Raw genomic sequence first — 14,995 nt, 5'->3', positions numbered from 1 at the left:
CTCAGGAGGGATGGGCAAGGCACGGGGCTGCTCTGGCCTTTATTGCGGGAATCAAAAAAGCTGGGAGCTCACTTAGTTTTATTTTTGCCTTTGCCGGGAGGCGGCTGGAAGGGCCGTTCCAGCATGGTCAGCTTGCTGTTGAGCCTGTCCTCGCTGGCCTTGAGCCGCTCTTCCACCAGCTGTTGGAGCTGCCCCAGCTCCCTGCTCAGCTGGGTCTTAATGTAGGTGCGGAGGACGGAGGCCTGGCCTGCAGGGTTGGCAAGAGGGGGGCAGGTCAGGAGCCATGCTGTGTGGGTGTGGGGGAGCCTCCCCAGTGGGGGCAAACGCCACCCCCACCCCCAGGGGCCCACGAAGATGGCGCTGCAGCTGGCAGGCAGGAAATGCCAGCCAGCCCCTCTGAGAGACACTGGGGCCGAGTGGCCAAGCTGGACTCGCGGCACTGAAATTCTGATCGCCGCTCAGGAGCTGTGTTATTTCACCTTCCCGCGTGGAACGTGTGGACACAAGTGGCAGCTGTCATTAGGTCCACAGCTTGAAGAAGTGGATTAAATGAATTGGACAGAAAAGACCCAAGACGCGGCATCCTGGCGTACAGAACTGCCAAACGTGCCAGCGCTGCTGCGTAAAGAGCCATCTGGGGCAAAGACCCGACTGGCAGCACAGCCTGAAATCCTGATGTCTCACGCCGGCGCGCAGCCACACGACACCCCAACCCCCCCCAGGTCCTCACTGGGCTCTTGCTCTGGCTGGGCCTCTGTCTCCAGCTCCTCCTCCTGCGGGATGGCTGCCTGCTCCTCTGCCTCCTCACTCTCTTTCTCTGCCAGACAAAAGCAAGAAGAGCCTCGCTCGGCCCTGCCCTGGCCCCGCCCTGGCCCTCTCGGGTACCCAACTTACGCTCTGCCCAGAGCTTGGGTGGCTGTAGCCCTATGTAGGTCAAAGATAGATCCAGCCGCACCTGGGCAGAGACGGGAAGAGGAGGCTGTGAGGCCGGGCTGGGGAGAGCAGGGTGGCTTCGCACAGCCCATGGCCGGTACCTGGGGTGTAAAGGCATATTTGTAGAGCTTGAAGTGGCGGAAGTACGTGTTGACCACGTAGTCCGCCACGGCCAGCAGCTGCTCCTCCTTAAAGAGGTCGATGCTGAAGGGGGGCCGCTGTGGGGAGGCTGCAGGTTAGAGCACTGCCCCCTCCCAGAGCCCACGGTGGCCTCCAGGGCTCGACCCCGTGGCGGTGGGCGGGGAGCTGCAGGTTCCGTCCCAAGGCACTGACCCTGATGCCATGGCAGAAGAGGAGACTGCTGAAGTAGCGGTAGCATTCCTCCACGTTGCCCAGGGGGGTTGCTGGTGGGGAGACCGAGAGCAGCAGTGAGAGGCAGCGTCATTTCCCTCAGCCGCTGCTGAGTGAGCAAGCAGCCTCCGAGGGGGCGGGGCTCGGCCAGCAAGCGCCCTGGTCGCCGTGCACTGTTGGGGCGCCGTACAACACAGACGAGGGCCTGCCTCCAGCAGCTTCCATTCTAGTGGAAGCGATGGACAGTGAAGCCAGAAATAGATCAACTGCAGCGATTGCTCAATAGTCTGGAGAGAGGGTGGGAATAAAAGGAGGGGCGGGGAGGCGGCACTCCGAGTACATCTGCATATGTTATTTCTTGGGACAGTCCCAGTGCAATCAGGATTTTCGGCTGAATCCTTCGGTCCCTGATGAAGGAGTAGCTGTAAGGGCTAACAGTAGTAATGGCAGAACAAAGATGCTAGGTGGCAGTGCCCCGCTGTGGTCACTTGTGGCAGCCCAGCCGCTGCCTCTCACCAGTGCAGGCCTTGTGCAGATCCTGGAGCAGGGCACACACCGTGGACGTCTGCTCTAGCGAGAAGCCCTGCTGGCGGCAGAAGATGAGTGCGTGGTGGAAGAGATCGAGGACGATGGCATCCCGCAGGCTCTGCGAAGGCTGGCTTAGCCCCAGCAGCTCAGCCAGCAGCCTGGGTGGGGAGTGAGGACGGCGGGAGCCAGCGTTTCCTCACGTCCTCCCAGCCGCCGCCCCGCCCCAGCCCGGCCCAGCCCGGCCCGTACTGCCTCGTCTCTTCCGTGCTCGCTGTCTTCTCCAGCTGCTGCATGGAGTGGATGTCCAGGTACTTCCTGTCACGGGGAAGAGGGGACGGAGTACTGATGCCTCCTGTCAGAGCGTCAGGTTGTCTGGCAGGAGGCCTGAGGTTGAGGTTTGGCTCTGTCACTAACGTGCACCTTGAGCAAGTCACTTCCCTCTGTGGCCTGGGGTTAGGAAACCTGTGTTCAGCCACAGATGACCTAGGTCAGTGCAGGCCCCACTGTCCCCGTGGCAGCTGCGATATTCTATCCATAGCCTCGGTCCTTGGTGCCTCTTTGCAGCTGGGAGGTTACAAGGCTGTGTGCCCGTCACCGAGTCGTGGCATCTCTGGCCTCAGCCTTCTCCTCCGTGCAATGGGAACGGCGCAGTTGCTGGGTGGGGCTGCTGGGAGGAGGCACCGGAATCCCCACCCCCCAAGCAGTTCGCACTCACCACATGCAGATCCGGGGCTGGGGCAGCGGCGGCTGCGGAGAGAAAGCAGCTTGGGAGGGGAGAGCTGTGCTGTCTGCGGTCCCTAAACCCTGGTCGGTGGCCAGCGCCCAGCGGGCCCGAACGCGCTCTAACTGGCCGCCTCATTTCCAGGTCCGCGTCCAGGCAACGCGGTCGGGGCTGGACTTCGTGGATAACGTTATCCATGAACACATTCACAATCGGGGGCACAAGTCCCCCACCGCTTTTCACCAAGGCAGCCCGGGAAAGTCTAGAACAGGTGGCGCCCCGTCGGAGGGCCCTTCTGTGAGCATTCACGAGCGGACCACTGCGTCTCGCCCTCACCGGGAACAAGTTGGCTGCGGGATCTTCGTCGGCCGCCGCGACCGACTCGGTCCGCACACCCATTTCCATCTGCACCGGATCCACCCCCGGGGCTGAGATCCTTCTGTTCAAGCTCCGGCTGGGGTCGGCTGGACGTCTGGCTGACCGATGCCGTTGCTCCCTCGCGCCGCCGGCGATCTGGGTCTCCAGCAGCTCTCGCCAAGGCCCGGCCCCCTAGCGACGCTTCAGCCAATCTACACCGGAGAGACGCTGGATGCAGCCAATCCGCCGGAGAGGGCGGCTCCTTCCGCCTCCACGGTGACCGTTGCTAAGGGGCCCTGTGGAAGAAGACATAACGTATAAAATGCACGCACACGCCAACCAGCGAGGGGGCGTGCGCATGTGTAATAAGTTGCAAGCGCCCACACGGGTGCCGTCTCGCCAAAGTTGGGACCAGCAGGATTGTCCTGAGGGCTGGAAAGTGAGTGCGGTGTCAGTTACCATGGAAACTGTCTACTGGCTAATCGCGGGGAGAAAGAGAGGGCGTTCCGAAAGGAACCCAACCACGCGAGAGGCACGACCCATAGAAACAGGAAATAGAGGAGGTTCGCCACATCCGGCGCGGCTCTGGCGCCTGCGCGCTGCGGCGGGGAGGCCGGTGACGTCCGGTGGGATCCAAGATGGCGGCGCTAGGCTGAGCCTGCCGTCGGTAAGGGTGTCGGGGCCGGCGGGGGCGGGATCCGAGCAGGGTATCTGCGCGGGGGCCGCTCCGGGCTGTGGCGCGCCGGCCGCTCCCACGCCTCTGCTCTGCCTTCTGCAGGGGAAGTGCCGCCTCCGCCCGCCTGACGCCCCTCGGGGGACCCTGCGCCGCTCCCCGTCCCCGCCGCGGCCATGTCCGGGCCCGGCAACAAACGCGCCGCCGGCGACGGGGGCTCGGGGCCCCCGGAGAAGAAGCTGAGCCGCGAGGAGAAGACCACCACCACTCTCATCGAGCCCATTCGGCTCGGGGGCATCTCCTCCACGGTTCGTGGGCTCCTGCCACCGCCCTCAGAGCTGCCACACTGCTGCCTCTTGTGCTTCGCCCAAACCGCCCGAGCTCGTGCTCCCAGCTCCCCGCGCGAAGCCAAGTCCACGTGGAAACCGAGGACACGGTGCCCCGTCTGCCCCTCGCAGATAGGAAATGGGTTGCCAGAGGGCGCTGGCCTCTGAGTCGGAACGGGACGGCGGCAGGAGTAGGCATTTCCCCCTGTGGGCGCCTTGAGTCGCTCTGAATCCCGTTAAGCAGTATGGCCGTCCCCGCCCCCCTCCCGGTTCCTCTCCTGTGTGCGATCCGTTTCCGGGTGGTCAAGCCCCCGTGTTGTGTGTTGGTAGGAGGAGATGGACTTGAAAGTTCTTCAGTTCAAGAACAAGAAACTGGCGGAGCGTTTGGAACAGAGGCAGGCCTGCGAGGACGAGCTCCGCGAGCGGATTGAGAAGCTGGAGAAGCGCCAGGCCACGGACGATGCCACCCTCCTCATCGTCAACCGCTACTGGGCCCAGGTCCATAGCCTTTTCCGCCCTCTGAGACGCGGCCATGCTCCAGCCGCCGCTGTCCCGTTGCCGGCCGGGAAAGGAGCCCAGTGGCCGGCCGCAGCGAGGGAGCCCTAACTTGTGGGTGCTTTCTCCCTTCAGCTGGACGAGACTGTGGAAGCCCTTCTGCGTTGTCACGAGAGCCAGGGCGAGCTGTCTGCAGGAGCGGAGGCGCTTGGGACGCAGGAGGGGCCGCCGCGCGATGGGACCCCTCTCCCAGAGCCAGGGACGTCGGAGCTGAGGGGTAGGGCCAGAGCCCTGGAATCCGGGGTACTGCCGTTCTGGGAAGAGATCTAAAGAGGAGGGGGCTCTGGTACGGGGCTGCTGAGTGTCTTCACCTCCCACTGCCCCGTGGGCAGCAAACGGCTTTGGCATCTGATTCGCTTGGTTCGCAGCGAGTTTATTTTTATGTTTTGCTGCCCGTGAATTTGAAAGTCTTATGTGTTGGCTGTGTGCTTAGCATTGTTCCAGACGCGGAGAAATCAAACAGGGAAGAAGCGGTCATAAGTTACAGTAAGGAAAAAGTATGGAGGCCCCTGAAAGGGACAGTGCATGCATGTGTGTGTGCGTGTGTGTGTCTAGATTGCAAAGGTCCCCCTAAGGGACAGATGTGACAGCTCTTGTGGATGTGGTTTGGCCTCTTTGAACTTGTGTTGTCTCGTTTGCAAGGTGGCACAGCCGTGCACTGTAGGTTGCGTCCAGGGGCCAGGGGAGTGTTGAAGAACTCAGTCTGGAACTTGGCAGCAGTTAGCGGGGATGTCCGTGACCGTGACCGTGACCCTCCCCCTCCTAAGGGTCTGTCCCTCCCTCCCAGAGCCCTTGCCGGTGCAGCTGCGGCCCCCTCTCAGCGAGCCGGCCTTGGCTTTTGTGGTGGCCTTGGGTGCCAGCAGCAGTGAGGAGGTGGAGCTGCAGCTGCAGGGCCGGATGGAGTTCTCCAAGGCAGCCGTGTCGCGGGTGGTGGAGGCCTCAGACCGTCTGCAGCGCCGAGTGGAGGAACTGTGTCAGCGGGTGTACGGCCGAGGTTGGTTTGCCGTGGCCCACCCCACAGCTGTCCCTCCCCACCTGTATCTCCATGCGACCCCACGCCCCCAGCCCACGGGCCGCCAGAAGTCCACAAGGAACAGATCAGCTGTGTTTTCAGGAAAAAGGGTTAGGTTGCCGGTGGGGGTTTCAGTTTGATTCTTGCAGTTAAAACCTCAAGAGCTGGGCTGGAGGAGAGGGTGGTGGTTGGCAGCCCCCTTTCAGCTGGAGACCTCTCTGAGTCCTTGTCCAAACCTCAGTGGCCGTTGGCTGATCCACACAGCGCAGCTGCAAATGTCCGCGCTTGGCAGGTTGACAGGCTCCTCCCAGCCTTAGTTTTGTCGCCCTAGCCTGGGCGCTCTGGGCAGATGACTGCCCTTTCTGAGCTGGTTTCTTCCTCTGGCGAGCGGGCATAAAGACTCTGTCGTAGGAAGTTGGCAAGACAGCTGGTGGATCATGCTGGGCACATGGGAGGCTCCAGATGCGTTAGTGCTTTGCCCCCTTGCGCTGGGCTTGGCTTTTACCGGGGCCCTGCTTTCCCAGGGGACAGTGAGCCCCCCAGTGAAGTGGCTCGGGCTCGCACCCGGGAGCTAGGCCGGGAGAACCGGAGGCTGCAGGACTTGGCCACGCAGCTGCAGGAGAAGCACCACCGCATCTCGCTGGAGGTGGGTGTTGGAGCTGGGCTCTTGGTTGGGATGACAAGCGTGGCTGGGTTCCGGTAAGGGTGGGGGGCGGGGCCACCCATCTGCCTCCTCCCACACCCCCCAGTACTCCGAGCTCCAGGATAAAGTGACGTCGGCAGAGACCAAGGTGCTGGAGATGGAGACGACGGTGGAGGACCTGCAGTGGGACATCGAGAAGCTGCGCAAGCGAGAGCAGAAGCTCAATAAGCACCTGGCGGAGGCCTTGGAGCAGGTAGCCGGGCTGCTGGGCCGTCAGCGCCGCGGCTGGGCACCGGGGGCCCTGGGTCCTGCATTCACGCCGGTCATCTCTGTGCCCGTCGCAGCTCAACTCCGGCTACTACGTGTCTGGGAGCTCGTCGGGTTTCCAGGGGGGCCAGATCACGCTCAGCATGCAAAAGGTGAGCCGCGCTGGCCCTGCCGGCCTCCCGGAAGTCCCTGCAGCAGGGAGGAGAAGCCTCGCTCCCCCCGAGGCCTTGCCCCGCCACTCCTGCCACTCTGTCAGTCGTCAGGGGATGGTTCCCGAACACTGCGTACTGGGGACCCAGGCACATTGCAGAGAATAAGAGTGAAGGTTCTGTTTGGGTAAAGAAATAAGCCCCACGAGGAAAAAGCCCAGGAAAGACAGCAGGGGGAGTCCACGCTAGCGCTCCTGCATTTCGGGAATGCCTCCCTGTCTTCCTGTCGGTTAAGCGCCTTAGCGGACAGTGTTCCGTGCTCCCCTGAGATGTTAAGTGTTCTGCCTTGCCTTGGGCACCTGCCTTGGGCACCCCTAGGCAGGTCCCCGGTGTGGGGCCTCAGAATCTGTCCCTGCCGCTCGGGTGGGGCGTGGGTGTGATGTGAGTGGAGCCTGCTGCCTGACTCAGCCCTGCCCGCCATGCCCCTCTCGCCCCTTAGTTTGAGATGCTAAACGCAGAGTTGGAGGAGAACCAGGAGTTGGCCAACAGCCGCATGGCGGAGCTGGAGAAGCTGCAGGCGGAACTTCAGGGGGCTGTGCGGACCAATGAGCGCCTCAAGGTGAACTGGGGTAGGGCGGGGGCTGAGGGGGGCCTGGGCCTGCAGAGTCCCTGTACTGAGCCCTGCTTTGGGCCTCCGTGCACCCAGGTGGCCCTGCGGAGCCTCCCAGAGGAGGTGGTGCGGGAGACAGGGGAGTACCGGCTGCTGCAGGCCCAGTTCTCGCTGCTGTACAACGAGTCTCTGCAAGTGAAGACGCAGCTGGACGAGGCCCGGGGGCTGCTGCTGGCCACCAAGAACTCCCACCTGAGGCACATTGAGCACATGGAGGTGGGGCCCTGGAACAGGCCTGGGGGCTGCGCTACTAGGACTCGGGGGTTCCCTGTGCCTGCCCAGGGGTCGTATGGGTCCTAATGCCTTCACCCCGCACAGAGCGACGAGCTGGGGCTGCAGAAAAAGCTGCGCACGGAGGTCATCCAGCTGGAGGACACGCTGGCCCAGGTGCGCAAGGAGTACGAGATGCTGCGCATCGAGTTTGAGCAGAACCTGGCGGCCAACGAGCAGGCAGGTCGGTGGTGCACACGGGGCGGAGCGGGGCCTCCTGGGGTAGGGCTGCTGTTACCCAGATGTCCATCACAGAGCCCCAGCCTCCTCTGCAGAGCGGGGCCGGCACCGCCTGGCCACAGCCAGCAGAAGTGGCTGCCACAGCACGTGTAGCCGCGACAGGTGCTGTCAGTCCTGTCTGTGCCGCCCTGGCTTCTGGCGTCTTCTGTCAGATGCTCATTTTATAACGGTCGCTGAATGCCACCCACGAGCCAGGCCCTGTCTAGGCCTTGGGTTGTGCTAGTGAGCAGAATAGTTCCCCACGTCTGTTGTGGCACGCTGTTGTCATAGGGGAAGACAGCCAGAGGGTGGGTGTTAGCCAGGGAGAACACGCCAACGAGGAGGGAGGAAGGTTCTCTCAGGAGATGCCAGGAGGAGGTGCGTTGCCTGGAAGAGGCCTGGGCAGTGTAACTGACACAGGGCCCCTCGTGCTGAAAGGGCAGCCGCTGCCTTCTGTGAATTGTGTGGTTAGCAATTGCATCAAAGGAAGTTTGGAGCTATTTAGAAACCTCCATTAGCAAATGTAACAGGTCGGCAGTGCCAGGTTACTCCTGGGTGGGTTTCCTTTGGTGAGGTCATGTGCTGTGTAACCCACCCCACCCCTTGCACAGTGGCCCTGGTGGCTCTGGCTCCACCTCCTCCCCCACTGAGGGGTTGGGATCCCGACCCGGGACCAGCCTGACACTCTTGACCCTGACCCTCCTCCAGGCCCTATCAACCGGGAGATGCGCCACCTGATTAGCAGTCTGCAGAACCACAACCACCAGCTCAAGGGCGACGCCCAGCGATACAAGCGGAAGCTTCGCGAAGTGCAGGCTGAGATTGGCAAGGTGAGCGGGGCTGCCTGCGGGAAGCCTTGGCTAGACCTTGACCAGCCCGGTCTCGCCTCATCCCTGTTCCCCTCTATCCTTGCAGCTCCGGGCTCAGGCCAGTGGCTCTGCCCACTCCATTTCCAGCCTGGGCCACCCAGAGGACTCTGGCCTCAGTGCCCCGGCCCCAGGGAAAGAAGAGGGTGGGCCAGGCCCTGTCGCTACCCCCAACAGCAGGAAGGAGATGGCTTCGGCGCCCGGTGCCACCACTGCTACCTCCTTGAAGAAAGAGGAGCTGATTTCCCCTGAAGACGATGCCCAGGCCCTAACTCCCGGGGCACAGGGCCCTTCCTCCCGGGGCCGAGAACCCGAGACCAGGCCCAAGCGGGAGCTTCGGGAACGGGAAGGGCCCGGCCTGGGGCCCGCACCTGTAGCTTCAGCTCTCTCCAGAGCCGACCGGGAGAAGGCCAAGGTGGAGGAGGCCAAGAGGAAGGAGTCGGAGCTACTCAAGGGTCTCCGGGCAGAGCTCAAGTGAGGCCTTCCCTCCCCCTGCCTCCTGCCGCCGCCCCTGCCGCGTGGCCGCCAGCCCCGCCCACTGGGCCCTCCCGTGTCTCCCCCAGGAAGGCCCAGGAGAGCCAGAAGGAGATGAAGCTGCTGCTGGACATGTACAAGTCCGCGCCCAAGGAGCAGCGGGACAAGGTGCAGCTCATGGCCGCCGAACGCAAGGCCAAGGCTGAGGTGAGGGCAGGTGGGGCCTGGGGGTGCGCGGAGAGGCCGGCCTGTCCCTGGGCGCTGCGGCAGCGGGAAGCGGCACCCAGAGCTCCCTCATCATCATGGCCGCAGGTCGATGAGCTCAGGAGCCGCATCCGGGAACTGGAGGAGCGGGATCGGAGGGAGAGCAAGAAGATGGCGGACGAGGACGCCCTGCGCCGCATCCGGCAGGCAGAGGAGCAGATCGAGCACCTGCAGCGCAAGTTGGGCGCCACCAAGCAGGTGCGACCGTGGCGCTCCCCCGGCTAATGAGTGCTGGGGCTCCCTCAGCCCCTGCACAGGTGGCCCCTCGCTGGCCTCCTTCACACTGTAGTCCTTGGCCACGGTTTCCTGTGGTTCCCCCCGTGTCCATCTGCCGTGTCCCGTCTCGTCCCCGGCCCACACTGCAGGAGGAGGAGGCACTGCTGTCCGAGATGGATGTGACGGGTCAGGCCTTCGAGGACATGCAGGAGCAGAACGGGCGGCTGCTGCAGCAGCTGCGGGAGAAAGACGATGCCAACTTCAAGCTCATGTCCGAGCGCATCAAGGCCAACCAGATCCACAAGCTGCTGCGGGAGGAGAAGGACGAGCTGGGCGAGCAGGTGCTGGGCCTCAAGTCCCAGGTACGGCCGCCCCTCGCCCGAGCCGGGGAGCGGGGGAGGCTGGAGCTCCGCGCCCTGAGGCCTGCCCCGTCCGCAGGTGGACGCGCAGCTGCTGACCGTGCAGAAGCTGGAGGAGAAGGAGCGGGCCCTGCAGGGCAGCCTCGGCGGCGTGGAGAAGGAGCTGACGCTGCGCAGCCAGGCCCTGGAGCTCAACAAGCGGAAGGTGAGGCTGGGCCCCGGCCGCCGGCTCCCAGCCTCCCCTGGGTGTGTACGGAGAAGCCGCCGGGAATGGCCCGGGGAGCCCTGTGCTGCCTCGCCTCGCCTGGATGCCGAGCCTGCCCCGCCTGACCCGCTGGTCACGTGCTAGTCTCAGCCTAAGAATCCTACCAAGATGTGCGTGGTGCTGTCCACGTTTCCGAATCGGACAGACAGGTGTAGAGGGGTCAGCAGACTTGCTCAAAAAAAAAGAAAGTGAAGCCAGGAGGCCCAGGTCCCCATGGCTCCAGAGCCCACGTCCTGAGCACTCGTGGGTTGGCTGCAACATACGAAAGATCTAGTCCGTGCTCACGTCTTTAGAGTAATACTGGTTTAAATCTTCCTCTTCCTGTCTGTTGTATTCTTCTCCAGTGAATCCATTCACGTAAGCAGTATTGCAGTATTTCTTACGTCCCTGTGATGTGCAGGCCTTGGGCTGGTCCCTGTGAAAGCGGTGGGCACAAGAGGGTCTCTGCCTTCCAGGCAGGCCTGGAACCGCGTCTTGAGGGCAATAATCCCACAGATAAATAACGGTGCGGCAGGTCACAGTTGGTCTTAAGAAGGAAACTCGGGTGTGGGGCAAGGGAAATCTGGGTTTGTCGGGACGTGCCACTGGAGCAGAGACCTGCGGGAGTGCCGTGTGTGTGTGTTGAGGGGAGCAGAGAGAAGAGCGAGATCGCCATGCTGGCAGGAGCTGCGGATCAGAGCGTAGGAGGCGAGGGCCAGAGGATCGGGAAGGCAGGACCGGCTCCGGCATAGACGGCGCTGGGACGTCCGACGCAGGCTCGGGTGGACGGCGGCTCCACGTGCCCCTCCTTGTCCCGCCCACCTCAGGCTGTGGAAGCGGCCCAGCTGGCCGAGGACCTGAAGGTACAGCTGGAGCACGTGCAGACTCGGCTGCGGGAGATCCAGCCCTGCCTGGCGGAGAGCCGGGCTGCCCGCGAGAAGGAGAGCTTCAACCTCAAGAGGGCTCAGGTGCGTGTGTCCGGGAGGGCGTGGGCGTGGGTGTGGGTGTGGGCACCTGCGGGCCCGAGGACTCCTGCACTGAGCCCGGCCCCTCTCCTGCCCCAGGAGGACATCTCCCGGCTGCGGCGCAAGCTGGAGAAGCAGCGGAAGGTGGAGGTTTACGCGGACGCCGACGAGATCCTGCAGGAGGAGATCAAGGAGTACAAGGTGGGGCCGCGGGGCTGAGTCGTGCCCGCCAACCCAGCAGTTGCAGATGAGAGGCTGATGAGAGGGGCCCTTGGGATTGAGGCGGGGCAGCAGCACCTGGGAAGGTGACCGGAGAGCCGGCTGAGCGTTGGCCATGGCTCACGGGCCTGGCCAGGTGCAGGCCGGCAGGGCTGAAACTGACGGGTAACCCCTCGGTACCTCTGTGCTCTCGGGGAGGACTGATGCCATCGATGGCCTCTGGGGAACTCGGGCTCCCGGGTAGGGGTGTCACCCAAGGCGGCCTGCAGAGTGGATCAGGGTTGGCGCTGAGGAGTGGGCATGAGAGGGCTCAGGCAGAGGGAAAGGCAGGTGCAGGGCGTGGGGTGGGGGAGGGCAGGTTGGGAGGAGGTGCTGGACAGCAGGGCTGGGCTTGCGGCTCGCAGCTGGAGGCGAGCGTGTGGGGGCCGCAGAGCTGCAGAACCTGCAGGTGTGGCGAGCCCGCTCAAGCAGCTGAGTGTGGAGACGTCGGATTTTAAGCAGGAGTTGGAGTGGAGTGGGCTGGGGCTGGGGCAGGTGAAGGCTGAGGCAGGGTAAGTGTTGGGCGTCTGCAGTCATTGGAGCGAAACCTGAGAGTCAGCTTAAGTACTGAGATGAGGAGAGGGGCCCGTGCTGTGGCCTTAGCAGGTAAAGCCGCCCGCCCTCGGCAGTGCTGCATCCCATGTGGGCACCAGTTCATTCCGGCTGCTCCACTTGCGATCCAGCTCTCTGCTGTGGCCTGGGAAAAGCTGCAGAAGATGGCCCAAGTGCTTGGGGCCCTGCACCCATTGGGAGACCCAGATGAAGCTCCTGGCTTTGGCCTGGCTCAGCCCTGGCTGTTGCAGCCATCTTGGGAAGTGGACCAGTGGTTGTAACTGACTTTTAAATAAATAAATTTAAAAGAAAAAGGTAATGGAAAGTGGAGTTAAAAGAAATTTTGGTGGAAAAATTTTTGAAATCCATTTTCCATTTAAAAGAAAGTACATAGGAAGAAACTGCATGGATTTCAATAATTCTCTCTAAAATAAACTTGTCTTTTAATCCATTTTGCCACAAACTAAAAAAAGAATTACAATTGTTATTTCAATGAAAAGCAGACAGAGCAGGGGAGCTCCTTGTCACTGATTGCCTCCCAGAGGCCACCGCAGCCAGGGCTTGGCTGGAACAGAAGCCGAAACACAGGCCTGGCCTCCCCCTTGGGGGGCGCGCACCCAAGGACTTGAGCCGTCACTGCTGCCCGCCAGGGTGTGCATTGCAGGCTGCTGGGATCCAGGAGCAGAGCGCAGAGCCCAGTGCGGGCTGCAGGCCTCTCCCCCACTGACTGCCTGTCCTCCACCACCTTTTTGAAATGCTTTCGCGCTGCGTTCAGGAGGCTTTTAGAGGCAGATCATTTGGACACAGGGACGTATGGAGTGCGTGGGCTGAGCAGGAGAACACTGAGGAAAACTCCTGCTTCCTGACTGGACTGGGGAGGAGCAGGCTCTGATGGGCAGTGCCGAGGGATGCTGAGCAGCGTAGGGGTGCGGGCTGTCAGCTGGGAGCCACAAGGAGGGCCCCCTCTTCTTAGGAACCTCAAATCTTACGTGATGGGTGGAGGGAGGGAGGCCTGTGGGCTGGGAGGGATGAGAGATACTGAGGGAGCCGATGGGGGTGAAGGTGAAGGAACTGAGCCGCGGGAGGGCGGTGCTGGAGCAGGGGTGAAAGGGAGAGGGGCAGGCCCCTGGAGTGGGGGGTGCCCCGTCGGGGATCCGACTGCCCTTTGAGGCGGCCTGGAAGAGGCGGAGGTGGCAGCGGGCAGCCAGGGGCCCCCCGAGAGGTGGAAACGTGCCGCTGGGGAGGGTGCGGAGGCAGTGGCCGGGGCTGGGATTCCAAGCAGGGCACAGGGTGGACTTGGGTGATGCGGAGTTGAAGCGACTGCTGTCTGCAGCTGCGGCAGGAAAGACCCTGCTGGTGGCAGGGGCAGATCTCGGGCCGGAGACGCGGCAGGGGTTGTGGGCCGCACCGGGCCGTGCCCGAGAGGGCGGAGATCGCAGACTTCCAGTGGCCCTGCCGCGTTCACCTGCGAGGGGGAGCAGGTCCAGCAAAGAAGCAGGCCAGGATGGGGCCAGGGAGGGTGCCCCAGAGCGGGGGAGTCCAGGCTGCGCCCTTGTCCTTGAGATGGCACGCCGGACAGCCGTCACTGCCCAGGTTGGAGTCAGTCCAGCTGCTTTATTCTGGTTTTGAGACAGTGGTTCTGAGCTTGTTTCCTCATGGGGGAGGGGGAGGGGGAGGATTCTGGTGAGGATTGGATGTAGCTGCCACGTGGGGGGCTTCGCCTGGCCCACCCCCACTGTCCGCTGAGGGCCTGGGCGCTGTCAGAGTTGTTCCCCAGCTGATGCCTTTGCCTGGCCCAGGCGCGGTTGACCTGCCCCTGCTGTAACACCCGCAAGAAGGACGCGGTCCTCACCAAGTGCTTCCACGTCTTCTGCTTCGAGTGCGTGCGCGGCCGCTACGAGGCCCGCCAGAGGAAGTGCCCCAAGTGCAACGCAGCCTTTGGTGCCCACGACTTCCACCGTGTCTACATCAGCTGAACCTGGGACCCGGGACTTGGCAACACCCACGGACGCGGGGGACTGTGCCCCCAGCCCCTCCCCATCTCAGAGCCAGCGGCCCCACCCTCTATTCTGGACCCCATGGGCCCAACCCCTGGCCACCTAGTTGGTTTGGGAGCCTGGATGAATGCTAGTGGGAGCGGGGTCAGCCAGGTTCAGTTCCATCTTTACCTGAAGGTCAGGACTACAGCCTAGGGAGCACCCCTCTGCTGGAAGGGGCTGCCAAGAGAAGCCTCAGGGGCCCCCAGTCCTCCACCTAGCTTCCTGGAAGCACCTGTCCCTAAAGGGAAACTGCCCGGCCTCTGACCATCCTGCCCTCCAGAGGAGGTTCACTCCCCACCTGTCTGCCACCGAGGCAGGCAGGGCAGGGCAGGGCGTCCACCAGGGGCCCAGCCAGGCTGGCTTTACCCACCAGCCCCAGGCCTTCTGGAGGCTCCTGTCTGCTGTGGAGTTCACGGGACACTTTGGTTCTTAGGCTAAAGAGGGGGGCGAGGAGGGGGACGGACCACCTGCTTCCTCTGGGTGCTCTATGGTTGCTATGGTTACCCACTTCGTTTTGGGAGCTAAGCCATGATGGTCAGCAGTTTCTATTCTAATTAGGCCCCTCCCCCAATGTCTACTATTTCTCAAGCCCACTTGCCCCCAACTCTTGCATCTAAGCCTGCACGGGGTCCCCGGCCCTAACCCTGCTTTCACCCTGGCAGCCGTACTGCAGTGGAAGGGGAACTTCCCAGGAGGGGAGACAGACCAGCCCCAGCTGCTGGGCCAACTTCAGTCATTCCAGGTAGAGCCTCATTCAACACTCTGAGACTGAGCCTGTACCCTCCCCGCTCCCCCGTGCGGCCTGTGCCGTCCGCACAGTCCAGTGAGGGGCTTGGGAGGTGGAGCTGCTGGACAGGTGCGAGGGCCTGCTGGGACCCAGAGCCTCTGCTCTACACGTGTCTTGTACAGGCTCCTTGTTCCGAATAAACCTCCAGCCCTCAGCCTTGAGTCGGAGTAGCCAGGCCTTCTGCCCTAAACATCCCCTGTCTTGGCCGCTTCAAGTGTCGCACACTTCTGTGGTCTACCCCGCCCAACGGCTGAGTTATGCTTAGAGCGAGTTGGGGTGTGGGGGTGGGCTGGGGGC

At 63.0% G+C, this 14,995-nt stretch overlaps 2 protein-coding genes across 8 annotated transcripts; one reads left to right on the top strand and one right to left on the bottom strand.

The window, feature by feature from the left end:
- Positions 1-13: 13 nt before the first annotated feature.
- CFAP119 (cilia and flagella associated protein 119) lies at positions 14-3,457 on the bottom strand. Of its 7 annotated transcripts, none has more exons than XM_070064866.1 (10): positions 3,350-3,457; positions 2,870-3,186; positions 2,528-2,559; positions 2,062-2,127; positions 1,801-1,970; positions 1,267-1,337; positions 1,035-1,151; positions 895-955; positions 731-817; positions 14-247 (listed from the first exon to the last, which is right to left on the bottom strand). In XM_070064866.1, the coding sequence occupies exons 2-10, from the start codon at positions 2,936-2,938 to the stop codon at positions 69-71; spliced, it is 852 nt and encodes a 283-aa protein (XP_069920967.1). In that variant the 5' UTR covers positions 2,939-3,186; positions 3,350-3,457; the 3' UTR covers positions 14-68. The 7 variants fall into 7 exon arrangements, with proteins under 7 accessions (XP_069920967.1, XP_008246951.3, XP_051690963.2 ...); XM_008248729.4 differs by having other exon boundaries at positions 3,275-3,404; XM_051835003.2 differs by lacking the exon at positions 895-955 and having other exon boundaries at positions 956-1,151.
- RNF40 (ring finger protein 40) lies at positions 3,423-14,859 on the top strand. The gene is made up of 20 exons (XM_017337752.3): positions 3,423-3,557; positions 3,669-3,871; positions 4,220-4,387; positions 4,520-4,661; positions 5,232-5,438; positions 5,981-6,102; positions 6,206-6,352; positions 6,444-6,518; positions 7,015-7,134; positions 7,222-7,401; positions 7,504-7,639; positions 8,383-8,504; positions 8,590-9,014; positions 9,104-9,221; positions 9,327-9,476; positions 9,644-9,856; positions 9,933-10,058; positions 10,925-11,065; positions 11,162-11,263; positions 13,672-14,859. Exons 2-20 carry the CDS (start codon positions 3,740-3,742, stop codon positions 13,846-13,848), a joined length of 3,003 nt encoding a protein of 1,000 aa, XP_017193241.1. The 5' UTR covers positions 3,423-3,557; positions 3,669-3,739; the 3' UTR covers positions 13,849-14,859.
- The last annotated feature ends 136 nt before the right edge of the window (positions 14,860-14,995 follow it).

This window comes from Oryctolagus cuniculus, chromosome 19 (genome assembly GCF_964237555.1).
Source record: "Oryctolagus cuniculus chromosome 19, mOryCun1.1, whole genome shotgun sequence".
Classification (NCBI taxonomy): Eukaryota; Metazoa; Chordata; class Mammalia; order Lagomorpha; family Leporidae; genus Oryctolagus; species Oryctolagus cuniculus.
The sequence above is the reverse complement of the archived record's forward strand: the minus strand, read 5'-3'. Positions and strand labels throughout refer to the sequence as shown.

What these genes read in the sequence shown, in the direction of transcription:
- RNF40 (XM_017337752.3), top strand. Translation starts at nt 3,740, where the DNA reads ATGTCCGGGCCCGGCAACAAACGCGCCGCCGGCGACGGGGGCTCGGGG. An exon ending in TCGGGGGCATCTCCTCCACG is followed by an intron (nt 3,872 to 4,219) that starts GTTCGTGGGCTC and finishes GTGTGTTGGTAG; the next exon opens with GAGGAGATGGACTTGAAAGT. An exon ending in GGTCTCCGGGCAGAGCTCAA is followed by an intron (nt 9,015 to 9,103) that starts GTGAGGCCTTCC and finishes TGTCTCCCCCAG; the next exon opens with GAAGGCCCAGGAGAGCCAGA.
- CFAP119 (XM_051835003.2), bottom strand. Translation starts at nt 2,938, where the DNA reads ATGGAAATGGGTGTGCGGACCGAGTCGGTCGCGGCGGCCGACGAAGAT. An exon ending in CCGCAGCCAACTTGTTCCCG is followed by an intron (nt 2,560 to 2,869) that starts GTGAGGGCGAGA and finishes TTCTCTCCGCAG; the next exon opens with CCGCCGCTGCCCCAGCCCCG. An exon ending in CCAGCCAGAGCAAGAGCCCA is followed by an intron (nt 248 to 730) that starts GTGAGGACCTGG and finishes CCAACCCTGCAG; the next exon opens with GCCAGGCCTCCGTCCTCCGC.